A 26,832-nucleotide genomic window follows, 5' to 3' on the forward strand; every position below is an offset into this window, starting at 1 on the left:
CCTGCCCCTAGAAGAAGGAGCAGTTCTAACCCAGGCTACACATTAGTGTCATCTGAGCAGTTTATGAGAAATATCAAGAGGGCTGTATCCCAAACCAATTAAATAAGGCTCTGTGGGGTGACCCCTAGGGTCCATACATTTTAATTCCCACATGTAGCCTCTAGAGAATTTATCATAACAATGATCTTAAGTGTCATAGAGCTAAACCCTTCAAAACCCAAATAAAAAAGTTTTGTTTTATTTTATAGGATTTTGAACTTGACAATGAATTAAAGATGAACGTCCTAAATTTACTAGAAGAAGTTTTGCGGGACCCAGACCTTCTTCCCCAGGAAAGGAAAGCCACTGCAAATATCCTGAGGTAAAAGCAATTGCAGATGCCTGTTGAATAACATTTATTTGTTCTTTTTTTGTATTAAATAAGATCCTATCAAACCAGAATGATAAATCCTAGACTCCTGGGGGTATCAGGGATTCTAGGATCACTGGTAAGGTAAGATCATCTTCTTGTTCCTGAGGGCAGGTTGGGTCTGCTGCCTTGGAGAAGGCTTCTGCTTCAGAAGGTTCCCTGGACTTTAGGACTGAGTTACCTAAATTGCATGGAGTGCAATTGCGCCTACTTGTGTGGGAAACAGTAGCTTACTATAGCACCCAGAGTTAAGGCAGGAAGCTTAGGGAGCCTTCTCCTGGGAGTCCAGCAGGCATTGAAGACAACTTCTTTTTTTCCCTCCCTTATTTGGGTTCTAATTGTTTATTGTAAGCTGGTATTTATAAGCAAGGTGGTAGTTTTTCTGTGCTGCCATAAAGTAGTTAGTTACCTGGTCGTTTGCCTTACCTGTTTCTCTGGTCCTAGACCAATTTTTATGTCAGTTTTTTGGTTTAGGATTTCCACATCACAAAGGTTGTATAAATGTGGGTCCCACGCTTCTATGTGATAAAGGCTTGAACTTTTGCCTTCTCACGTTTGTTTGTGTCCATAGTTGTTATTCCCGGAATCCAGGCAGGTAACAAGATTTCTTATAGTTTCCTGAACTGGTGGGTGGATTTTCTTCTAGTCCATTATATACGAGGAGGGCAGCCATCAATGTGCTGTGTGAAGACTGAAATGTCTGAAATGTTACAGTTTCCCATCTCATTCGTGGCTAAAATCTCTGTCCCTACTTGGGGGTAGAAAGCCTAGCATCTCTCTGCTAGGACCTGGTGCTCCTTTACCAGCTTGACTTCTAGTTCCCTCTTCATTTACAACCCCTGGGTTATCCCTTCTTTCTTCCAAGTTTGCTATATTGTTTTTTGTTCCGTGTTATCTAGAATGCCTGTGTATGGAGGGGAGTCAATTTTAGCTCAGTCCACTATGGATCTTAAAGCCCCTCCCTGATGCAACAGTGCCATATTTTGGACTGTAACTTTTTAGCAACCAGCCCATAAGCCCTTCTCAGCTCCTGTTAGCTCAAGATTCCATAGCCAGACCCTTCTTTGGTATAGGAGCCTTCTTTGCTTTTTCCGTTCCATGAAAAAATCTAGATAAACATGAAAAACAAAATAAACAAAAAACTCTGGTGCTGTAGAGTTGATTCTGACTCATGGTGACCCCATGTGTTACAGAGTAGAACTTCCCATGGGATTTTCTTGGCTGTAATCTTTATGGAAGCAGATCACCAGGCCTGTCTTCTGTGGCACTAGTGGGTGGGTTCAAACTGTCAACCTTTAGGTTAGTTGTTTTTGTTAGTTGCTGTCGAGTTGAGTCCAGCTCGTGGTGACCCCATGTGTGCAGAGGAAAACTGTTCCATAGTGTTTTCAAGGCTGTGACCTTTCAGAGGCAGGTCACCAGGCCTGTCTTCCCAGGAGTCTCTGAGTGGATTCAAACTGCCAACCTTTGAGCTTGTAGTTGAGCGCTTAACTGTTGTGACACCTAAATTACTGTGTCTGTTTTCAGATTTTAAAAATTTAAATACATATTCCGGGAAAACCTGGTTTCAGTGGTTGAATGATTATGTCTGTGAATGATGGCTGTTCCTTTTCTCTTCATGTAAACAGTGTATTTTTTATGTTCTTTGTATTTAAAACACTGATATTTAAAAACTACATTCTGGAAGTTTTTGCCAAGAGGGTCATTGTACTGATTAGCTGTTAGGGGAATGAGGGTGATCACACTGGGAAAGCCTGTCAGGATTGGCCCATATGAAGCCCTCTTGTTGCCAGTCCACTCGCAACATGTTAGACGTTACTAATCAATCCCGAGAGGCTTTCAGCCTGAGCCGAAAGCTGGCCTCAGAACTGAGTTATCTGGCACTACCAGCTAACTGGAACTGACACAAGATGAATCCTATTTACCATCCCAGATCTTTATTATTCATCTGGCTTAAGTTGTGCCAATTCTCTTTGCTGAATAAATGACCCAAGAACTAGAGGTGTTAAGACTGTTAAGGAATCGAACTTTTAGTAAATGGTACAGTCTGGGGGTATAACATGAGCAGAATCTGATTCTAACTTTTACAGGATGCCGCAGGTTTAAATCTGTGGCTGAGCCACTTATAGCTGTCAAGTTTCTTAACCAATCTGAACCCCAGTTTCTTCATCTATAAAATGAGGCTGACAATACCTGCCTTATTGGGTTGTTGTGATGATTATATGATCTAATATGTGTAAAGAAGTTATCATATAGCCTGAAACATAATTAGCACTCATATTGTCATTGCTATTATTAGTAGTAATAGTAGTAGCAGCAGTAGTAGCTTAGAAAGCACTGACAGTAGCTCTTGAGAGAAATGGTTTCTGCCACCAAAGCAAAATGGCCCAAGAGAAAACAGGCCTAGGTTTTAGTCAAACTCAGTTTTTCTTAGGCCTCATTACCTTCTATATACAAAAGAGATGATAATAAAAGTAAAACCTAATTCAAGGTTGCACAACTCTGTGAATATACTAACAATCATTGAATTGTACACTTTAAATGGGTGAATTATATGGTATATGAATTGTGTCTTAATAAAACTGTTACAAAAAAGAACGCACAGGCATAACCCACTTAATGCTATTTTTTAAAAGAAAAAGAAAATGATATATTGACTTGTTGCTCCCAGCTGCCCACAGAGGATTCTAGTCTCTTGCGAAGTCTTCCCAATGTATTCTCAAAGTACCAAGATGCATATACTCAGGAATACAGTCGTATTTCTGCCTCAGTGTCTTTATTCAAGCCCACTGCTCCCAGCCACTTCAGGGAGAGACCCTGTCAGGACCACTGAGGCCTGTGACCTCATTGTGAACACCATTGTTTTTGCAAGGATACTGTCTGCCAATCTTCTGAAGTCACCATTGTTCTGTCAAAAAGCTGAGAAAGATACAGCTGCCCCATCCCTGTACCACCTGGGCCCAGAGCAGTCCTGTTCAGCCCAGAGTCTCAGTCTTTCATGAACACAGCTACTTCAGCTCCTGGTTCCATGTCTTGCACTATGTTGTTGTTCTTAGGGGCCATCAGGGATCCTTTATCTTTCACCGTAAGGATTCAAAATCCACACAAGGGGCCAAGCAGGGAAAACATGTTATACTACCCTGTCCATTTCCCATTCCTGATCATCTCTCTTCCCATGAGCCCAAAACAAGCCCTCATTTAGTCCAAAATAAACTTCCATGGGATAGCACCTAAAGCAATCAGACTCCCATGGGGGCCACCAGACTGTTAGCTGAGCCAGACCCTGAGTCCCAGTTTGGGTCATCTGGGTCCCAGGGTCACTGATTTGTCTTTCCAGTCTGCCAGTGAATAAATTTGGGCAAAAGTTACGGTGCAAGAAATTGATCCATGATTGAATTTTCCTTGCCAAGTAACTCACTCCCACTGAGCCATGTTTAAGGGATTCCTACCTGGACACATGAGATTGTGATTATAGGAGGAATAAGTGAAACTTCATGGGATACTACATGTTTTAAAGTCAGGAAAGGTGTGCATCAGGCTTGTATCCTTTCACCATACTTATTCAGTCTGTATGCTGAGGGAATAATCTGAGAAGCTGGACTATATAAAGAAGAACAGAGCATCAGGATTGGAGGAAGACTCATTAACAACCTGTGTTATGCAAATGCTTGCTGAAAGTTAAGAGGACTTGAAGCACTTACTAATGAAGATCAAAGACCACAGCCTTCAGTATGGATTATACCTCAACATAGAGAAAACAAAAATTCTCACAACTGGACCAATAAGCAACATTGTGCTAAATGGAGAAAAGATTGAAGTTGTCATGAATTTCATTTTACTTGGATCTGCAACCAATGCCCATGGAAGCAGCAGTCAAGAAATCAAACGACATATTGCATCAGGCCAATCTTCCGCAGAAGATGTCTTTAAAGTGTTCAAAACCAAAGATGTCACTTTGAGGATTAAGGCGCTCCTGACCCAAGTCATGGTATTTTCAATTGCCTCATATACATGTTAAAGCTGGGCAATGAATGAAGAGACGGAAGAAGAATGGACACCTTTGGTGTTGGCAAAGAATAAATATTGAGTATGTCATGGGCTGCCAGAAGAATGAACAAATCTGTCTTAGAAGAAGTACAGACAGAATGCTCCTTAGAAGCAAGGATAGTGAGACTCTGTCTCACATACTTTGGACATGTTATCAGGATGGACCAGTCCCCCAAGAAGGACATCATGCTTGGTAAAGTAGAGGGTCAGTGAAAAAACAGAAGACCCTCAACAAGATGGATTGACATAGTGGCTGCAACGATGGGCTCAGCATAGCGACAGTTGTGAGGATGGTGCAAGATCGGGCAATGTTTCATTCTGTTGTACATGGGCTCATTATGAGTTGGAACTGACTCAATGGCACCTGACAGCAACAAGTGAAACATTTTTGTCACATGCCTTGATTTCTCTTAGGGCCTCTGATAACCTTTCATATCAGACATGTATGTTTATACATATGAAATTTATATATTTATATTTTTAAAAATCATGTCAGAATGATTAGAAAGTAGAATTACTGAGTAAGACCTGGGTGTAACCATCAACTGAAGAACTGTCATCATTCATGACACTTCTTTGTGAGAAAACATCATGTAGTATATGAGGGAAAAAAAAAAAAGGGTTACTAAACAACCCTGAAACATAAAGATTTTCTTGTTAGTTCATTTCTTAAATTGGAAACAAACAGTACATTTCTTAATTGGGAAACAAACAGTAAATCACTTCTAGCCAAAGCCAGGAGCCTTTATTATTAAAGATTTTCATGTACTTAAGAACATGTTCCTTTTTTTTTTTTTTTTTTGATGTTTTGTTTATTTTTGGTGGCAATATATACAACCAAACATACATCTATTCACAATTTCTACATGAACAGTTCAAGAACATTGGTTACATATTTCACATGGTATCACCATTCTCACTATCTCTACCCATATTGTTTTATCACCATTAATATAGGTTTCTGCCCCTTGAAGTTCTCATCTGTGCTTTAGATTAACTGTTGTCAGTTTATACTCATATAGATAATTATAAGAGCACAATGCTCAAGGCAAACATTCTGTATTAACTTGGCTAAACTGTTGGGGTCATGTTCCTTTGTAACATGCCAGGGCATAAGTAGCCACGGGTCCGGGTAAGCCTGGAGAGAAGGAAAGACTTGCTTGAGACAGCATAGGAAGGGGGAGAGGGTCTGGCTGGTCCCAGAGGATGAGGCGAGTAGGGGGTTCAAACATTCACAAAGTCAGTGGAAGATGGTGGCACAGGGTCAATGGCCAGTTGTGCCATCGGCAGCAGGTCAGCAAGTACCAGTGACCAGTGAGCCACCCAGAACGTGTGGCCCATCCCCAAGCAAGGGCCATTTACTCTTAGCTCTGTTTTTAACTGCTTGATCTCTACAATTGAATTTTTTGAAAGGAATCTTTCCATTTAGAGAACTTGTATAATCGTGTTTTCTTTTAGGATTCCCTGATGTTCCCCTATAAAGGCACAATTATTAAACTGATTATACTGTCTGATAGTTGTGGGGAGAACCCAGGGCCCTGGAGTGTTCATCAGAGCCTGAACGTAGGCAGAAGATTAGAGGCAAATCTTTCCTCTGTGGCAACTGGACCGGGGTGCAGAGGCTTCCCCATCTGAAGGGCAAGACATTTCTGAACATACTACCAGCAAATGCAGGTTAGAATTGTGAGAGAAAACCCAGTCCTGTCTCAGTTAAATGTAGCTTTGACATTAGAGACTTAGATACAGTCTGTCAGAGAACTGGGAGATGTAAGCATATAAACGTGTGTTTAAACACTCATCAGGTGCTGTCAAGTTGATTCCGACTTATGATGACCCCACCTGTGTCAGAGTAGAACTGTGCTCTGTAGGGTTTGCAGTGGCAGATTTTTCAGAAGTAGATCGCTAGGCTTTTCTTCTGAGGTGCCCCTGGGTGGCCTCAAACTGCTAACCTTTCAGTTAGCAGCTGAGCGTGTTAACTGTTAGCATCACCCTGGGACTCCATATTTAAACATATATGACAGTAATACATCCCTGTGCACCTGTGTGGGTCCTGGGCTAAATCCTTCTGTGATGAACCATCCCTGACTCCGTCTCACAGGGGCTTACCTTATGGTGAACATGCTTAATTGCTGTAGTTTGTTGCCCTCCTTGTGAATAAAAACCTCTGCTCAACACTTTCATATTTCCAAAATACCATCCTCCAAAGTTGTCTCACCAGCTATCTTCTGAATCTGTAGAGATTCAGAATCGATACATTGTAAAGATTTTTTGTAGATACCAGACATGACAAGAGATTAAAAGAAACAGTGATTGGCCTCTTGGATGGTCCCTTTATTGAACTGAGGTAATGAAAAGGTCAATGCTGAACCTCACAGAACCCAAAGTCGCACCAACAAGGCCCTTTGGAAGATGGAAAATGTCAGCTAACTTAGCAGAACCGGAGTTTATCTTGGAACATTAGGCTGAGATCACTGAGGGGAGGAAGAACATTTGATAGATGCTAACTTCTTGACCATTTCTTTCCAAGAGAAGGCTATTTTCTAGCCTAATAAAATTAAAAAAAAAAAAGGAAGACCTTATCCATTGGTGCACATAGTTTAGGGTCATAGGACTCTTCCCAGCAGCCTAGAGTGGATAGAATGACGTACACTTCGGGAAAGAGTCATTGTTATCTTCAATGTATAGTTCTTAAACATGATTTAATAGTCTTTGGAGAAAGATTTGTGTTTACTTATTTTCCCTCTCAATCTGCCCTTTACCATATGAGCAGTACTTTTGTTGTGCTCACAAATGCAATGGCAAATTGCTGACAAGAATCTAGAAAGAGCCTGCTCCCTGGTAACCAGCGTTGAGCTTTTGAAAAACAAAACAGTTGATGTCAAGTCAACTGTGAGTTATGGCAACCTCATGTGTGTCAGAATAGAACTGCGCTCCACTGGGTTTTCAGTGGCTGATTTTTTTGAAGTAGATCACCAGGCCTTTCTTCCAAGTTATCTCTGGGTGGACTCAAACCACCAGCTTTTCGGTTAGTAGCTGAGTGTGTTAGCCATTTGCACCACCCAGGGACTGCTTTGAATGGGAAGGGAAAGGGAATTGATATTTATCGACTGTCTACTCTATGTGGGATCCTTAGATGGACGGTCCAGATGCCTTCTTATGAGGAGCATCGAGTAACAGGGAGAACACAGTAGAACTGAAACCCTGAGCTTTAGTTTCCTCATCTGTAAAATGGGGATAATAATGCCCACTCACAAGGGTTTTTCTATGGTATGGGAAATAAGAAACATGAAGTGCTCAACACATGCCCAGCACATAGCGGGCATAACAATAACAAATCTCTGTTGATTTGGTGTTTTTGAGGGTGGCTGTAGTGATTTTAATCACTTCAGAACACAATTCCTTTAAAACTAACTTCATCTGGCAGACAGCGGACATGGTTTTGGACCATTTAAATATTTTAATACTTTTAATATGTGACTGTGCCTTCATTTTGGAAAATTGTAAATGCTTGGCCCAGATGGCAAGTTGTAGAGTTGGATGCCTACTCAGTCTAATTCTTCTGGAGTTGAACTTCCTGTTGGATAGAAAATGTCACTCCCACCCTAAAAACAGTATCCACTTACGTATTCACTTACGTATGTGTTTATTCATTTGTCATTTATCAAAAAAATATTTGTTGAGTGCTGAAAAATACTGTGCGTGGGGTTATGGGACCAAATGTGTCTGGGGGAAAGTCCATCTGGGAAGAAAAACAGAAAAATTTTATCTGCTGGCTTCTCTCTCGTATTGTTCAAACTTTGCCACATCAGAACTCCTCTGAGCTCCTGGTCTGCATGGATGGGAAGGTGGCTCCTAGCAGGTTCCTCTGCCTCTATATCAGTGGCAAAGGCCCAGGGTAGGAGCTAGAAGAGAGTGGAAGGAGGCACACAGGCCTATGAAGGAAGTCAGCAGAAGCTCAGACTGACTTTGCTTCTGAGGAAAGCCTGTTGTATTATTAGTCACTGGTATTATTACAAGAAGCCCACACTGACATCACAGATCCTCTCAGTAATGCAGAGCACACCCACTTACCTTCAGGTTCACTTTGACAGTGATTGTTTTATTTAACAAGCGAAGTCCCTGAATGGTACAAACAGTTAACATGATCAGCTGCTAACTGAAAGGGTGGCTTTACAAGTCTCCCCAAAGGAGTGTGAAGAGAGGCCTGGCAATGTATTCCCCCAAAAATCACCATTGAAAAACCTATGCAGCACAGTTCTACTGTGACACACTTGAGGTTGCCATCAGTCAGAATCAACTCCACGGATACTGGTTTTTATGTCACAAGTTGTCTCCTCGTTACAAATCAGCTCTCTTGATTATTCTCTTGTGTCTTTTACATGTGTCTTCGGTTTCGTCAATGACCTGGGAGAATCATACCTGTCTCCACAGCCTCCAGCTTAGCATCCCTTTGTGTGCAAAGCTCACAGCCTCACTGACTCAGACCCTCAGAGCGGCTAAACTGCATTTTTTTTTTTTGGGGGGAGTTGGGGGAGCTGTATCCTTTCTCACTTTTCTTTTTAAATAGGCTTTATTTTTTAGAGTAATTTCAGGTTTACGGAAAAATTGTACAGGAAGTACAGAGTTTCCATATACCCTTCCCCTCCCCTGCACACTGTTTCTCCTGTTATTAAGATTTCTTGCATTTCAAACTGCATTTTGTAGTTCATTCCCAGCTTAAGCAGCTTGCCTTTTTCTTCATGAGGACTGTTTTTTTTTTTTTTTTAGGGCCCTTTCACAAGATGATCAAGATGACATCCACCTAAAATTAGAGGATATCATTCAAATGGTGAGTTCAGCTACAGTTTTATCCAGCACAATGATGTGCAAGTTATCTCTCGAAGGCAAGTGATACACTTATAATTGGTAACAGACTATTGACAATATGCTCGATCACTGAGATAATCCACATTTGTTTTGGTGTTTAGCAGTTAGTCCATGATCTGAATGTTGGCTTTCATGTTTTTTAGCTGTTAGCCATGTCCTTTCATAGCTAGAATCCACTGACAGATTCTGTCCTTCAGCAGATGCAGCTGTCTGCCTCGCCTCTCGGCCAGTGAGATGGCAGATGCATTGCTCCCGGCCTATGTTTCACCTCCCTCCCTCCTCTCTTGCAGACCGACTATCTGAAGGCTGAATGCTTTGAGACCTTGTCAGCCATGGAGCTGGCTGAGCAGATCACCCTCCTGGACCACATCGTGTTCAGAAGCATCCCCTATGAGTGAGTGCTGCCCTTCCCTGAGGCAGAGCTCCAGCAGGACTAGCTGGCTGGGAAGTTGACATTATTCCTCAGGCAGATCATACATGCAGGGGAGTGAGTCTTAATCCGTTCTGGTCCCACTTGAATGTCTTTTGGATCTGGTTGGTGTTGGAAATCTTTATTTGGGGACTCTCAAGTCTGTCACTCTGTGCTTCTATATGTACTGCAGTTACCGTCAAACCGATCTCTCTGTAGTCTCATGCCTTTGAATTATAGGAGCCTTAATACAGAAAGCAGTTGCCATTGAGTCTATTCCGGCTCACAGCGACCCCATGTGTGTTAGAGTAGAACTGTGCTCCACTGGGTTTTCAACAGCTGATTTTTTAGAAGTAGATTGCCAGGCCTTTCTTCCAAGGCTCCTCTGGGTGGACTTGAACCTCCAACTTTTTGGTTAGCAGCTGAGCATATTAACTGTTTGGACCTCCCAAGGAACTATTTGGGAAGTTCGTTAAAAATGCAGATTTCTAGATGCACACATGCACTTGCCCCCTCAGAGATTCTGATTGGAGTAGATTGGAGTGAGGCCCAGAACACTCTTCTTTTACGCATTTTGTCATCTTTCCCTTCCCTTCCCTTCTTGCGGCACTCATAGACCTATATGTAAACATGGGGGAAAAAAATCAAAACAGGAATGTGGTCCCATTGGGCACAAAAATGAACCCTGTAAGAGCTTGCCTGCTAACCAAAAGGTCAGCAGTTCTAATCCACCAGTGGCTCCTTGGAAACTCATCCCATAGGGTTGCTATGAACCGGAATTGACTCGATAGCAACGTTTTTTTTGGTGTGTGTGTGTGTGTGATTATTTGAATACCCAGTTAGGAACCAGGGTGCTTCATCCAATCCTCTTCTGCTACTACCTCCACCTCACCCAAACTCCCTACAACCTACCAGTCAGGAGGGGAAGGGGAAGAGGAGGGGAAGAAGCAAAGCCAGAACTGTCCTGTGTGGCTTGGCACGGTCTCTTCCTGGGACCCTTCCTACCTCTCCTCCCTGTCCCTTCCTCTGTACTTGTGCGAACACCTATCAGGTATTTTCATCTGTGGAACTGAATACTTTTATGCCCACAGCTCTGCAGGATGGGAGCACTATCAACAACAGCAAGGAACAGAGTATGCCCAGGGATTCAGTCCACATTTCTGTATTAACAACCTGTCAGAATGATTTCATTTCGAATTGCTTTTTTTATGTTCTTACAAAATAATTCCTACATGCTTCATCTTAATTGTCCGTTGCTTGTGGAACAAGCATGTATTCTGCCTTTCCCATATACCGACACTGTTCTGGGCTCTGGGGAGAAAGACCCTACATTTAGAACCTGCATGTTCCCAGGGAATGCCAGCACAAAGTGGAGGAAAAACTGCTGTTTTTGATTAACGTGTTTAGCAGTGATAGGTTTTTTGGATCCTCTGCGAAGCCTTAGTGTTTTTTAAAGTTAATTCATGGAAAGTAGTCGATTTCTGAGTTAGTACTTAACGTCTTTCTCTTGTGCTGGTCATTATTTTCCAAGTTCAAAGAAACTGTTATTTATTTTCATTGTGCTTTAAGTGAAAGTTTACAGTTCAAGTCAGTTTCTCATACAAAAACTTACATACACATTGTTATGTGACCCTAGTTGCTCTCCCTACAATGTGACAGCACACTCCTTCTCTCTGCCCTATATTCCCTGTGTCCATTCAACCAGCTCCTGTCTCCCTCTGCCTTCATGTCTCACCTCCATCAGGATCTGCCCGCATAGTCTCATGTGTCTACTTGAAAAGAAACTTTTATAATTATCCTAATAGGGAGAAAGTTCCAAACAATTATAAGAGAAAGCTGGAAACAGAAAGGAAAAAAAAAAAAACTTTTTGGCATGAGTAGTGGAATGCTAGTGTTGAGCTAAAGCTTCTTGGAGATGATCAGTAGCAGCAGGTGCCAGGTGACATTTTGGACAGGGTCACATCACATCTGATATTCATGCTAATTATGCAGGATCATAACCACATTTAAGGAAAAGTTAATTGGTTTTGTGTTTTGTTTCGAACTTTCAGAGAGTTTCTTGGGCAGGGGTGGATGAAGCTGGATAAAAATGAAAGAACACCTTACATCATGAAAACCAGCCAACACTTTAATGATGTGAGTAGCCTTCAGAAACATAAAACCTTGGGCTCATTACAGGAAGGTGAACATCAGGGTCTTAAGACTCCTTCTCTAAAATAAAGCAACCCTGCCACATGCTTTTTTAACGAACTGATGGAATATTAAAGACAAGGTTAAATCTGTTCTAAGTGCCCACAGTGATTTCATAATTTTTAGTTAACTTCTAGATGTAAGAGGTTCACCTTTGATGGTACCCAAGTCTGTTAGGTGCTCGATAATGTATAGGTTGCTGTTATTGTCCTTATCATATCCATAATTACTTCATGGTCATAAATTGACCAGTTCTAACAGAAGCACATGTGGCCCCTGGTGATAGCTGGTGACAGTAAGGTTGGGTTGGTGCAACGTCTCATCATTACTGAACATTCAGCCCAAATGATATCTCCAAGTTGGAAGGGGCTTCTTTGTGCATAATTGCATTGTTGTTGTCGGTCTCTGCAATGGTGACTGGCTGTTGGTCTGTCTCCCAACTTTGCTTTTGTCCAGCAGTAAGACTAGGAGTTGCTTTTATATCCACAAACTCTTAATTGGTTCTGTCCTGATGATCTTAGTCCTTTGGTGGAACTAGTAACAGATATGGGATTGTCTTCAGGCTTAGCCATTCAAAGGGAAGGCTCCCTTTCCAGGTCCACTAAATGACAGTAAAAGGAACAAAGGTATATTTATTAAAAAAAAAAAAAGATTACCAGGAACCCAGTAGGTAAAGTAAGAAGTCATCCAGAATCAAAATACAAAAACAACAGTGCAGATTCCTAAGACAGTGCTTTGCACAGGGCCCATGCGCAGCACGTAAACGCTGAGTGAACCCTGTCACTTAATGGGTGTCCATGCCCACGAGCTGTCTAGGCTAGTCCCTGAGCAGCAGAGCCTCTGCTGTGAAAAATAAACCTCTATTGCCTGTGCCATATATACACTTGGGACATAAAATGGACACTCAAATCAGAGGCTTGATTCCAACCTCCAGACCCTCAGACCTCCACTGGGATGACTGCTTGGCACTTTGCCCTCAATGTGTTGCAAATGGAACTTACCATCTGCATCCCTGACCTGCCAAGCCTGTTTCTTGGCCTTATTCTCTGTTCTCAGTCCTGATTAATGGCCTCACCACACACTCACTCTCCAAAGCACAAAATCTTGAGGTCATTTTTGATTCCTTCATCTTCCTTACCCATCCCACCCTCACCCCCAACGCACCAGTGAACCTTAAATCTGCATATGGTTCCTCTCCCCTTCTTCCCCACTGCCACACCTTGATTTGACCTTTTGCCCTTTGTCTCCTGGAGCACCTAACTGGTCTTTCCCCATCATCTCACAGCCCTCCAGTCTATTCTTTGCTCAGTACCATAAGGATAGCTTTTCTGAAAGGCCAATCTAATTGTGTCACTCCTTTTTACAAAAATCTGTCAGTGACTTCCCCTCACCTTTAGGATACTGTCCAAACTGCTCAACCTGACATACAAGAGTCCTTCCCACCTGTCAGCCTCCCTCTCACTCCCATGCTCCTCGGACAACTGTCAAGTCCTTCATTCTGCCTTGCTTTCCACCTCTCTCCCTTGCAAATGCTCTTCCACATTGATGGAAAAACCAAAAAGCCAGTTGCAGTTGAGTTGATTCTGATTCATAGCGACCCCACGTGTGTCAGCATGAAACAGAGCTCCGAAGAGTTTCCCATGGCTGATTTTTTGGCAGATTGCCAGGGCTTTCTTCTGAGGCACCTCTGGGTGGACTTTAACTGCCAACCTTTTGGTTAGCAGCTGAGCGTGTTAACCTTTGCACCTACTCATCCTTTAAGACTTAACATAGGCATTACTTTTTTCCAGAAGCCTCTTCTGTTCTTGGCCAGATGCCACACCCTGCCTCCATGTCCTCCAAGCCATCTGTGCATAGACTTAGCTTTGCATTTCACTGTGTGACGTTTATTTCTCTAACTAGACTCACAGTGCCTGAAGGTCAGGGACATTTATTTATTTGTGTTTCTGCTCCCAAACCTAAAAGAATGCCTGGCCTATAGTAGGTAATCAACACAAAATATGCATTTAATGAATAAGGTTTTTATTCATTTAATGAAAATATGTCCATAATGAATATCCACAGTGATAATTCTGAGGCACTGTGAAATCTTAAGTACCTTCAGAATCGTCAAAGAACAGGTGCACCCATCAGATTTAGTGTGTGGATACAAAGATGACAAGCCCATATTCCCTTTCTTTGTTAATAATTCTACCTTTCGTTTTCGTTTCCATTATTGCAAGTGTTGAGTTTCTTAAGACAACTCTTTTGCTCTTGGCTTCAACTAATGTTGTTAGGTGCCGTCCAGTCTGTTACTACTCATAGTGACCCTGTGCACAACAGAATGAAACACTGCCAGGTCCTGTGCCATCCTCACAATTGTTGTTATACTTGAACCCATTGTTATAGCCACTGTGTCAATCCATCTCGTTGACGGTCTTCCTCTTCTTCTCTCACTCTGTACCAAACATGATGTCTTTCTTCAGGGACTGATCCCTCCTGCCGATATGTCCAAAGTATGTGAGACGTAGTCTTGCCATCCTTGCTTCTAAGCAGCATTCTGGTTGTACTTCTTCCAAGTCAGATTTGTTCATTCTTTTGGCAGTCCATGGTGTATTCAATATTCTTCGCCAACACCACAATTCAAAGGCATCAGTTCTTCTTCGGTCTTGCTTATTCATCATCCAGCTTTTGCGTGCATATGAGGCGATTGAAAACACCATAGCTTGGGTCAGGTGCACCTTAGTCTTCAAGGTGACATCTTTGCTTTTCAACAATTTAAAGATGTCTTTTGCAGCAGATTTGCCCAATGCAACGCATCTTTTGATTTCTCAACTGATGCTTCATCATGGGTGTTGATTGCGGATCCAAGTAAAATGAAATCCTTGACAACTTCAGTCTTTTCTCCATTTATCATGATGTTGCTTATTGGTCCAGTTGTGAGGATTTTCATTTTCTTTATATGGAGGTGTAATCCGTACTGAAGGGTGTAGTCTTTGATCTTCATCAGTAAGTGCTTCAAGTCCTTTTCACTTTCAGTAAGCAAGGTTGTGTTATCTATGTATCACACGTTGTTAATGAGTCTTCCTCCAATCCTGATGCCCCATTCTTCTTCATATAGTCCAGTTTCTTGGATTATTTGCTCAGCATACAGACTGAATAGGTATGGTGAAAGGATACAATTCCGATGCACAGCCTTCCTGACTTTAAACCACGAAGTATCCCCTTGTTCTGTTTGAATGACTGCCTCTTGATCTATGTTCAGGTTCCTCATAAGCACAAATGAGTGTTCTGGAATTCCCATTCTCCTTTTTTACAATGTTATACACAATTTGTTATGATCCACACAGTTGAATGCCTTTGCACAGTCAATAAAACACAAGTAAATATCTTTTCAGTATTCTCTGCTTTCAGCCATGATCCATCTGACATCAGCAATGATATCCCTGGTTCCACATTCTCTTCTGAATCTGGCTTGAATTTCTGGCAGTTCCCTGTTGATATACTGCCGCAGCCGCTTTTGAATGATCTTCAGCAAAATTTTGCTTGTGTGTGGTATTAATGATATTGTTCAATAATTTGCACATTCAGTTGGATCACCATTCTTGGGAATGGGCAAAAATATGGATCTCTTCCTGTCTATTGGCCAGGTAGCTATCTTACGAATTTCTTGACATAGACAAGGACAGGTAGCTATCTTACGAATTTCTTGACATAGACAAGTGAGCACTTCAAGCGCTGTGTCCATTTGTTGAAACATCTCAATTGGTATTCCATTAATTCCTGGAACCTCCTTTTTCACCAGTCCCTTCAGTGCAGCTTGGACTTCTTCCTTTAGTACCATCAGTTCCTGATCGCATACTACCTATTGAAAGGGTTGAATGTCGACCAATTCCTTTTGGTATAGTGACTCCGTATATTCTTTCCATCTTTTTTTGCTGCTTCCTGTGTTGCTTAATATTTTCCCTGTAGAATCAACTCAAGGCTTGAATTTTTTTCTTTAGCTTGAGAAATGCCGAGCGTGTTCTTCCCTTTTGATTTCCTATCTTCAGGTCTTTACACATACCACTATAATACTTTGTCTTCTCGAGCTGCCCTTCGAAATCTTCTATTCAGCTCTTTTACTTCTTCAGTTCTTCCTTTCGCTTTAGCCACTTGACCTTCAAGAGCAAGTTTCAGAGTCTCTTCTGACATCCATTTTGGTCTTTTCTTTCTTTCCTGTCTTTTTGATGACCTCTTGCTTTCTTTATGTATGATGTCCTTGATGTCTTCAGTCATTAGTGTTCAATGCATCAAATCTATTCTTGAGATGGTCTCTAAATTCAGGTGAGATATACTCAAGTTCGCACTTTGGCTCTCGTGGACTTGTTCTAATTTTCTTCAGTTTCAACTTGAACTTGCATATGAGCAATCGATGGTCTGTTCTGAAGTTGGCCCCTGGCCCTGTTCTGACCGATGAAATTGAGCTTCTCCATTGTCTCTTTCCACAGATGTAGTCAACTTGATTTCTGTGTATTCCATCTGGCGAGGTTCACATGTATAGTTGTCGTTTATGTTGTTGAAAAAAGGTATTTGCAAGGACGAAGTCGTTGGTCTTGCAAAATTATATCATGCGACCTCAGGTGTCGTTTCTATCACCAAGGCCATATTTTCCAGCTACCAGTTCTTCTTCTTTGTTTCCAACTGTTTTCTTCCAGTCACCAGAAATTATCAATGCATCCTGACTGCATGTTCAATCAATTTCAGGCTGCGGAAGTTGGTAAACATCTTCAATTTCTTCACCTTTGGGCTTAGTGGTTGATGTGTAAATTTGAGTAATAGTTGTATTAATTGGTCTTCCATGTAGGCGTATGGATATTATCCTATCACTGACAGCATTATACTTCAAGATAGATCTTGAAATGTTCTTTTTGATGATGAACACCATGCCATTCCTCTTCAAGTTGTTCCCGCAATAGTAAACCATATGATTGTCCGATTCAAAATGGCCAGTGCCAGTGCATTTCAGCTCACTAATGCCTAGCATATTGGTGTTTATGTGTTCTATTTCATTTTTGATGATTTCCAATTTCCTAGATTCATACTTCATACATTCCATGTTCGATTATTAATGGATGTTTGCAGCTATTTCTTCTTGTTTTGAGTTGTGCCACATCAGAAAATGAAGGTCCTATCCAGCTCATTTAGGTTGACTCTACTTCGAGGAGGCAGCTCTTCCCCAGTCTTCTTTTGAGTGCCTTCCAACCTGAGGGTCTTATCTTCTGCCATTATATCAGACAGTGTTCTGCAGCTATTCATAAGGTTTTCACTGGCTAATGCTTTTCAGAAGCAGACCACTGGGTCTTTCTTCCTAGTCTGTCTTAGTCTGGAAGCTCAGCTGAAACCTGTCACCATGGGTGACTTTGCTGGAATTTGAATACCAGTGGTATAGCTTCTAGCATCAAAGCAACACACAAACTCCCACAGTATGACAAACTGACATATGTGAGGAGGCTTAACTAATAGAATAACAGTATTTAGCCTTGAAACAGCAGGTCGTTTTAACTGCTGGTAGAAAAAAATAAAATCAGCAAGGAGAAAATGTTCTCCCTTGCCCTGCAGTTAAGTGTTTGTGGTTTGAATGCTGGTCAGGTTAGAATATGGTGGGACTGGGGCACATGTGTTTTCTCTCTGTGTAAGAACCAGGCTTCCCACAGTGATTCTGTCCATGCTGCTGGGGGCCAAGGACCATGTGGGGAGCTGCCAGGAAGTGAAGCCCATGGTCTGCAAAGATTGCTTCTCCTCAGGGTTTGGTTAATTCTATTCCATTTTCTCAATAATTATTGACAATAATTCATCAAAATTATTGGTTAACAAAATCATGTTTTCCAAGCAGTTCCTGTCTTCACGCTAAGGATGAACAGGTGCTCATCCACCCATTTGTTGTTATTATTATTATCACGGACCTTAGTCTCTTCAGAAAATTGATACATAAAATATGGAATCTGACCTCCATGTCAGCCAACACCCTGTTTTCCTGATGGTTCTGAAGGTAATTCAGGTGTTTTATCTTAACGCATTGTTTGGCTCTTAGCCTGCCTCTTTGGCTTTCTGATTGCCTCAGATGAGTAACCTGGTGGCTTCCCAGATAATGAATTATGCTGATGTCAGCTCCCGTGCCAACGCGATTGAGAAGTGGGTGGCAGTGGCCGACATTTGCCGGTGCCTGCACAACTACAATGGCGTGCTGGAGATCACCTCGGCCTTAAACAGAAGTGCCATCTACAGGCTGAAGAAAACCTGGGCCAAGGTGTCCAAGCAGGTGAGCGTCAGCATGCGACACATCCCGCTGCCGAGAGGAGAGGTTGGGAGGCGAGAGCCAAGATAAATATTACTAATTAGGAAATCATTAACTGAAATGAGCCACTCAGTTGCTAAAGAAAGGTGCCAACGTGGGGTAATTACTATGTTCTTACCACTTAATTGATCCCACTCATGTGCATTTTTAAATGTTTAATTTAGAAAATAAGATACAAACCAAAACAATCATTAAAATATTTTGGGGGGTAACCTTAAACAGTGTGGTTGTCAGTCAGGAAATGTTTTCTGACTTACTTGGGCAGGGCAGATTAATGCCATATTTGGCATTCTTTCTCCCCCAAAGTAAGGGTACAAATATCTTAGGGCCAAAAACCAGGGACAAAGGACCCCAACATTCACTTTTTGGTCATGCATGAAGATTTCAAGTTCTGGCATAATAAAATGGGTGTGCGAGGACATAACTGTTTTAATTTTTTTCAGTTGATTCAGCTTGCCCATGCTTATCTTTTTGGTTCAGATAATTTCAAGATTCAAACTAAATTACCCAGGGGGACCTGGTTGTCAGTGGGTGTTGGGGAGGGCTTCACTGGGCTTCTTGGTGGGATGTCTGCATCCCACTGGTCCCCTGTTGTAGTCTATTGGTGAGTGGTCATTGGGTGCAGGCCACTGTGAATTATCTGTGCCTGAGGTACACATAGGTCCCCGGGTGCTGCAAATGGTTTGACCTCAACTACTAGCCTAGAGGTTGGTGATTCAAACCTACCCAGTGGCACTACAGAAGAAAGGCCTGGTGATCTTCTTCTGTAAAGATTATAGCCAAGAACACTTTATGGAGCAATTCTACTCTCTAACACATGGGTTTGGAATTGACTTGATGGCAGTAGAATCGTGGGATGTTTTTGGTTTGGTATACACATGGTCTGTCTACCCTACCCAGGAGTGGTGCATGGTGATTGAACTAGGGAGCTTGGCCGGCCTCACCTCCTCAGCAATCAACAGCTCTGCTGATCCTTTGAGACTGGAGTATGTCTTACCTCCAGCCCACACCAACCTAACAGCCACTACTATGGGCTATCCTGCCCCGTGGTGATCCCTGGTGGGCATACTGACTCTTCATTATTAGATAAGTACCTTGGCTCTCTCAAAGGGCCTTGGGGAACTTTCCAGACTCCTCCATGTCTCATTGGTGCCAGAGAGTGAAGGGTCTTCTTCAGGCCCTCTTTGTCTAACCCTCCCACATACACCACTATGCCTACCTTGCTGTGACCACCCAAAGTTGGTGAAGGTCATCTGCATGGGTCCCCACCTTCATGGTTTCAGGTGGGAAAAAGAGCATAAATACATTCTGCTCTCATGTTCTCAAAACTATCTGGTTTCTATTGCCTGTTCTGAGAATTTAAGCTCCCCTCACGGACTCTCACCATTTCCTGTTCTTTTCTACTTTTCTCTCTCCAAGTCTCTCTTTAAGGCTTTAACTCCTCCCTATATGGCCCCAAACCAAGCTTAAATCATGTCCTTCATCCCACCGTCTCTATTCCTTAGTAAAAAGAACCTCAAATTTGGCCCCTGAGAACATGCAAATCTTTTTTTGTGTCAACAAAGCATGGCTTTTGCAAATAAAAGCCACAACTTTCAAAACTTTTTATTTCGAGATGGTCATAGATTCACATTCAGATGTCACAAATGATACAGAGATTTACTACACCCCATGCCCAGTTTTCCCCAATAATAATATCTTACATAAATGACAGACAATATCACAACCAGGAACTTGACATTGGTACAATCCACCAACCTTACTTAGATTTCACCAGTGTTACATGCACTCCTTGTGTCTATCTGTATTCCATTCTGTGCACTTTTATTACGTGGATATATTGGTGTGATCAACACCACAGTCAAGATACAGAGCAATTCCATCATAGGGATCCCTCGTGCTACCCTTTAATAGCCACAGCCACCCCTCGTCCCCGCTCCCTAGCTCCTGACAACCACTAATCTGTTCTCTATCACTTTAATTTTGTCATTTCCAGAATGTTATGTAAATGGAACTATATGGTATGTGAGGTGTCTAGGTGGAGCAATAGGCTGCTAACCTAAAGGTTGGCACTTGGAATCCACCTAGCAGCTCCATGGAAGAAAGGCCTGGCAATCTGTTTCCTTAAAAGATTACACCAAGAAAATCCTATGGAGCAGTTCTACTCTGTAACACAGGGGGTCACCATGAGTCAGGGGCCAATTCCATGGCAGCTAGCAACAACATACAGTATGTGACTTCGAAATTGCCTTTTTTTTTTTCATTCAGCGTGACTACCTTGAGAACCACTCAGGTTGTTAAACGTCTCAAAAGCTAGTTCCTTTTCGATGTTGAGTAGTCTTCCATGAGTATGGATGCACCACCTTTCGTTTAAACATTACCACTTGGAAGACATTTGGGTTGTTTCCAGTTTTGAGCCATTGCAAATAAATCTTCTCTGAACATTCATGTACAGATTTTGTGTGAACATAAAATTTCATTTCTCAGGATAAATGACTAAGTGAATTGCTGGGTCATAAGGTAATCACGTGTTCAGTTTTATAAAAAACTGCAATAATCTTTTCCAGAACTGCTGTACCATTTTATATTCCCACCAGCAACTTATGAGTGACCTGCTTTCTCTACATCTTCACCAGCATTTTGTGTTATCATTATTTTTTAGTTTAGCTATTCTGGTATCACATTGTGGCTTTAATTTGCATTTTCTTAATGGTTAATGATGCTAAACATCTTTCCCTGTGCTTATTTACCGTCTGTGTATCTGCTTCAATGAAATGTCTGTTCATATCTTTGGTGCGTTTAAAAAAAAATTTTTTTTTAATGTTTTAGGTGAAAGTTTACAGTGCAAATTAGTTTCTCATTCAAAAATTTATACACAAATTGTTTTGTGACTTTGGTTGCAGTTCCCCAATGTGTCAGCACTCTCCCCCTTTCCCTTTACACTATGGGTTCCTGTATCCATTCATCAGGTTTCCTGTCCCTTCCTGCCTTTTCGTCTTTGTTTTTGGGCAGGTGTTGTCCATTTGGCCTCCTATACTTGACTGAACTAAGAAGCACATTTTTCATGTGTGTTGTTGTTTGTTTTATAGGCCTGTCTAATCTTTGGTTGACAGGTGGACTTCAGGAGTGGCTTCAGTTCTGAGTTAGCAGGGTGTCCAGTGGCCATAGTCTCAGGGCTTCCTCTAGTTTTTGTCAAACCAGTAAGTTTGGTCTTTTTTTGTGAATTTAAATTTTGTTCTACACTTTTTTCCCACTCTGTCCAGAACCCCCTATTGCAATCCCTATCAGAGTGGTTGGTGGTGGTACCCAGGCACCATCTAGTTCTTCTGGGCTCAGGCTGGTGGAGGCTGTGGCTCATGTGGTCCATTAGTCCTTTGGGCTGATATTTTTCCTTGCACCTTTGGTTTTCTTCATTCTCCTTTGCTCTGAACGTGATGGGACCAATAGATGCATTTTAGATTGCCACTCACAAGCTTTTCAAGACGTAGAACATTTTCTTTATGAACTATGTTATGCCAGTTGACCTAGATGTCCTCCGAGACCATGGTCCCTAGCCCTCAACTTGGTCCCTTAAGGTGTTTGGATGTGTCCAGGAAGCTTCCATGACTTTGTCCTGATCAAGTTGTGCTGACTTTCCCTATATTATGTGTTGTCTTTCCTTTCACCAAAGTTAACCTTTGTCTACTATCTAGTTAGCGATTTCCTCTTCCCATCTGCCCCTCCCTCGTAATCATCAAAGATTATATTTTTCTGTGTGTAAACCTTTTCTTGAGTTTTTATAGTAATGGTCTCATACGATATTTGCCCTTTGTGACTGACTTATTTCATTCAGCATAATGCCTTCCAGATTCATCCATGCTGCAAATGTTTTTGCAGATTCATCGTTGCTCGCTCTCATTGTATAGTATTCCATTGTGTGTATGTGCCATGATTTGTTTACCCATTCATCTGTCGATGGGTTCTAAGGCTGTTTTCATCTTTTTGCTGTTGTGAATAATGCTGCAATGAACATAGATGTGCATGTGTCTGTTCATGTGACAGCTGTCATTTCTCTAGGGTATGTTCCTAGAAGTGGGATTGCTGGATCATATGGTATTTCTATTTCTAACTTTTTAAGGAGGTGCCATATCATTTTCAATAGTGCTTGCACCATGTTGCAGTCCCACCAACAGTGCATAGGAGTTCCAATCTCCCCACAGCCTCTCCAGCATTTGTTATTTTCTGTTTTTTTTGATTCGTGCCAGTAATGTCAGGGTGAGATGGTATCTCATTGTAGTTTTGATTTGCATTTCTCTAATGGCTAATGATTGTGAGCATTTCCTCATGTGTCTGTTGGCCCCCTGAATGTCTTCTTTGGTGAAGTGTCTGTTCGTGTCCTTTGCCCATTTTTTAATTGGATTATTTGTCTTTTTGTTATTGAGGTGTTAAAGTATTTTATAGATTTTAGAGATTAGACCCTTGTCATATATGTCATAGTCAAATTTTTTTTCCAGTCTGTAGGTTCTCTTTTTACTGTTTTGGTAAAGTCTTTTTATGTGTATGTGTTTAATTTTTAGGAACTCCAAGTTATCTAGTTTCTCTTCTGATGTTTGTGCATTGTTTGTTATGGTTTGTATTGAATGTATGTCATGTATTAGGGCCCCTAGGATTGTCTCTATTTTTCTTCCATGATCTTTATTGTTTTAGGTTTTATATTTAGGTCTTTGATCCATTTTGAGTTAGTTTTTGTGTATGATGTGAGGTATGGGTCCTATTTTCTTTTTTTACTAATGGACATCCTGTTTTGCTGGCACGATTTGTTAAAAGACTGTCTTTTCACCATTTAATGGACTTTGGTCCTTTCTCAAAGCTAAGCTGACCATAGGTGAATGGGTATATATCTGCATTCTCAATTCTGGGGGCAGAGGTAGCGATGTGTTCAGTCTTTTACCATTAAGTATGGTGTTAGCTGTAGGTTTTTTTAAATAAATGCTTTTTATAAAGGTGAGTTGATTCCCCTCTACTACTAGTTTTCTGGGGGTTTTCTATCATGAATGAGTCTTAGCATATGTTTTCAAAATGGGCTTCAACAGCTATATCAGAATCCAAAAGCTGGGCACTGACCCTTTGTTTTGGCTAAGTTTTGCCTTCCCCTAAGGCAGTCGAGCCCTGGTGGCACAGTTGATAAAGGATCAACTGGTAACCAAAGGGTCAGCAGTTTGACTGTGCCAGCTGCTTCTTGGGGTATAGGGTAGCCTATGGAGTAGCCATGAGTTGAAATTAACTTGACAGCAATAGGTATTAAGGTGGTGGCTTCAGCCATTGGGCACCGGGTACAAAGAACATACTATCCTATCACATACTGCAGTTCATCAGGGCCAGTAGTTGCTCCTCTGCCTTCACTTTTCTTTGCCTTCCCTGTTTTTTTGTTTTTTTCTCTGAAACAGAAATCTTCTTTAAGAAAGCATCTACATCTCTCCTGTACTTGACTTAAGGGATATTCATGGCTTTAATGGGATGCAGGTGTAGGAATAACTGACTTTGAAATAGAGATGCTAAGGCTAGTGTTGAAATTATTATTTTAAATTTTGAATATATCACCTGTAGAGGCATTAAATAGAATATACATACCATTTTGGCCACATGTACGGGTCACTCAGAGTGGCTTTAGCATGGACTGATAGACTGTCCTCCTGGGAGACTGTCTCCAGCGTCCAGTGCCTCACTCCAGGCATGGTAGGTAAAGCCTGGTTGTAAATATGCCCTGCTTCAGGTACCTTTGTGTAACATCATCTGCTCTGCAGCTGTCCCTTCCCAGGATCTGGTTCCAATCTGGGAGAGGATCAGAAGGCCTGGTAGAATTTACACTATGGAACCCACCAGATTCAGTCAGTGGCTGTGGGATAGATTGTATTCTGTAGCTTCTTTGAGTGAAGGCCATCCCTGGGGAGGCAGGAGACCTACCCGAACCCCTCGTCACCCCCTATCCAGTTCTTGCTGGCTGCCTTCTTCCCAGAGACCTCAGAAACCAGGGTGAGGCAGAGCAGCCCTTCTGAGACCTTCTGAAAGCTTTCAAGAAGCTGTGCAGCTCCTTTCGAGGCCAAGACACAGTAACCTAAGGTGCCTCACTGCTGGGCGTAACCTAAGGAGCCTTACTGCTGGGGATCCCAGGTGTTTTTCCTGTGAGACTTGGAGAATCAGGGCCCAGCCAGGCTGCCTGGTATGGGTATTACCGGGAGTGAGTCATCATCCCCAAGGGACCATCCTACCATTCTCCCATTTCCATGGGAAAAACTCCAGATCACTGTCAACAATAATTTTATTTCTTGATAAATATTTCAGTTATATTTTTCTAACAAATTGTTGAAGATCACAAATGGAAAGGACCTGGTGTAGAGAATGTTGCTAGGTCAGTAGCAAAGCAACCAAACATGTGATTAGATAGTTTGGAGATTATCTCAAAAAGATTTATCATGAAAACTCCCCGGCACGAGACTTCTTTAAGATCCTGTATTCAACATGTGGTTTTCAGTTCTTTGGGTCCCTAAATTTCTTGTGCATTACAACTTTTCTACAGATTTTCCCTCCTTTTCTGGCTAAATGTGTAGATGTGGGCACTTTCTCTTCTCCATGCATTCTTCCTTTTTTTTTTTTTAAGCTAAATTTAAACATAATGCCTTATCTCTATGCTGTGAGAATCATATTACATAATGACCTTTATTATGGAAAGGTAACAGCACCTGCCACCATAGATACGAACTGAGCATTTTTTGGTAACTCACTCTTATCAAACCACAGAAGTATTTTCATGACCTACTAAGTCGTTTTGATTTGTTTTGTTTTCCTAGACAAAAGCTCTAATGGACAAACTTCAGAAGACTATTTCATCTGAAGGAAGATTTAAAAGTCTCAGAGAAACCCTTAAAAAGTATGTCTATCTTAATTATTAAGAATATTCCTAATTCAGAAATATATTTAAATAATTCATATTGTATACAAATAGTGACCTCTCTTTACTTTTCTTTGAAAAGAAGAAGAAACGGGAAACTACTTTCACCATCTAGGTGTTTTTCTAATTTTCCTTTTCATTTGGAATACTGTGCGTACACTAAGTGTCCTATGGATATACTCACTATACGCAGAGTATTCCAAATAAGAAAATATCACCATAATAAATCAAACCACCTGTAGCATAAAAGGTTTCTTGATTAGGTATTTCCTAATCTAAGAACAATGACTTCCCATGATTATTTTGTTTAAATATTCCAGCATCTGTTTATTATGTTTTATTTATAGCCTATTATTATTTCTGGATCATTCACTCTTTCTATCCCGTGGAATTTATTCTCTTGTAACTGGTTTCTCATGATCTACCATAGGCACTTGACTTACTCTGAAAAAGCATTACTCCTGTGATAACTTGAGTGAAAGAGAGACTTGTAATAATAATAATATTATTAATAGAACCACTTGCTGAATAATTACTAAATGCCAAGCTCCATGCTAAGTGCTTGATATGTCTTATTTAAGCCTCACAACCAACTAAGAGATAAGCTTTATTATCTCCATTTTACAGATGAAGAAATGGTGGTTCAGAAAGTTTACACAGTGTAACTTAGTAAGTGGTCAAGCTGGGATTCAAACTCAGTTCTCTCTGGATCAGAAGCCCATGATCTCAACCTCTAGCCTATTTGTGGAGACCAACCATAACCTCCCCCCGCAAAAAAACTCTTTAGCATGCAGTTGTGATGTTAAGTCTTAACCATCTAAAATATTTAAGTATCAATGAAACAGAAATTAAGTTTTAGGTTTTACTATGGTGCAAAGCTCTAATCACATTGATTATTCTATTCAGTTCTTTAAGATTGCGTGTTTGTATTTTAATGAAGTCAGGGAAAAAGGGGTTTTCAACAAGCTTTTACCCCTCCAAGAAGCGTGGCCCAATTACAAGTATTGCAAACAGTGGACTAGCAAATATTGTGCACTTGTCCATAAAGCATCCTGTTGTTTACAGATACCATTGTTTCAAACACGGAGAAAAACACGCGCTGTAATTTTGTATTGTATTCTGTTGTGAAGTGTGGTTAGGATTGCATATCATAAGTGTGCTTCTGGAATACAATAAAAACAAAATATTCTTCAGGACTGAAGCAGCATAGTTACTTCCTGTTTACATTGGGGAGGGAAAAATAGACATCTGTCCTACCAAGTATGAGAACAATGCCTCTTTGTCTTGCAGTTGTAACCCCCCAGCAGTTCCTTACCTTGGAATGTACTTGACAGACCTGGCATTTATTGAAGAAGGAACACCAAACTTTACCGAGGAAGGCCTTGTCAACTTTTCCAAAATGAGAATGGTAGGTGATAATTTCATACTCAGCCTTTTACAGTTGACTTCAGTGGTTTGTAGAGAAGGGGTGAATGAGTTGTGAAGTCACTGTTTGCTTTTTAGTCCCATGGTGGAGACAATGGTGAACAGGTACTAGGTCTAGCACCTGATTCTGCTGATGGAGGAAAAATTGGCAGGACAATTACAGCTTGTAATATGGACAAAGGGGTTGGGGAATAAAGCTCCAGGGTTGACTTTTTAAGACTAACCAGTGATAGACCGATACTAAA

General features: G+C 41.3%; 1 protein-coding gene across 5 annotated transcripts in view; it reads left to right on the forward strand.

Annotated features, from left to right (window-relative positions):
* Positions 1 to 26,832, forward strand: part of RASGRF2 (Ras protein specific guanine nucleotide releasing factor 2) — a 287,549-nt gene that overhangs the window by 251,617 nt on the left and 9,100 nt on the right. For 4 of the 5 annotated variants that reach the window (XM_049866653.1, XM_049866663.1, XM_049866673.1 and 1 more), the window contains exons 19-25: positions 249 to 361; positions 9,221 to 9,281; positions 9,610 to 9,713; positions 11,780 to 11,864; positions 18,001 to 18,198; positions 25,062 to 25,141; positions 26,453 to 26,570. In XM_049866653.1, the coding sequence (XP_049722610.1) occupies positions 249 to 361; positions 9,221 to 9,281; positions 9,610 to 9,713; positions 11,780 to 11,864; positions 18,001 to 18,198; positions 25,062 to 25,141; positions 26,453 to 26,570 (759 nt within the window). Of the gene's footprint in view, positions 1 to 248; positions 362 to 9,220; positions 9,282 to 9,609; positions 9,714 to 11,779; positions 11,865 to 18,000; positions 18,199 to 25,061; positions 25,142 to 26,452; positions 26,571 to 26,832 lie in introns of those variants that run through there. The other variant, XM_049866693.1, reaches the window with a different exon arrangement.

The sequence above is a fragment of the Elephas maximus genome, chromosome 2 (assembly GCF_024166365.1).
Source record: "Elephas maximus indicus isolate mEleMax1 chromosome 2, mEleMax1 primary haplotype, whole genome shotgun sequence".
In the NCBI taxonomy this organism is placed as follows: domain Eukaryota; kingdom Metazoa; phylum Chordata; class Mammalia; order Proboscidea; family Elephantidae; genus Elephas; species Elephas maximus.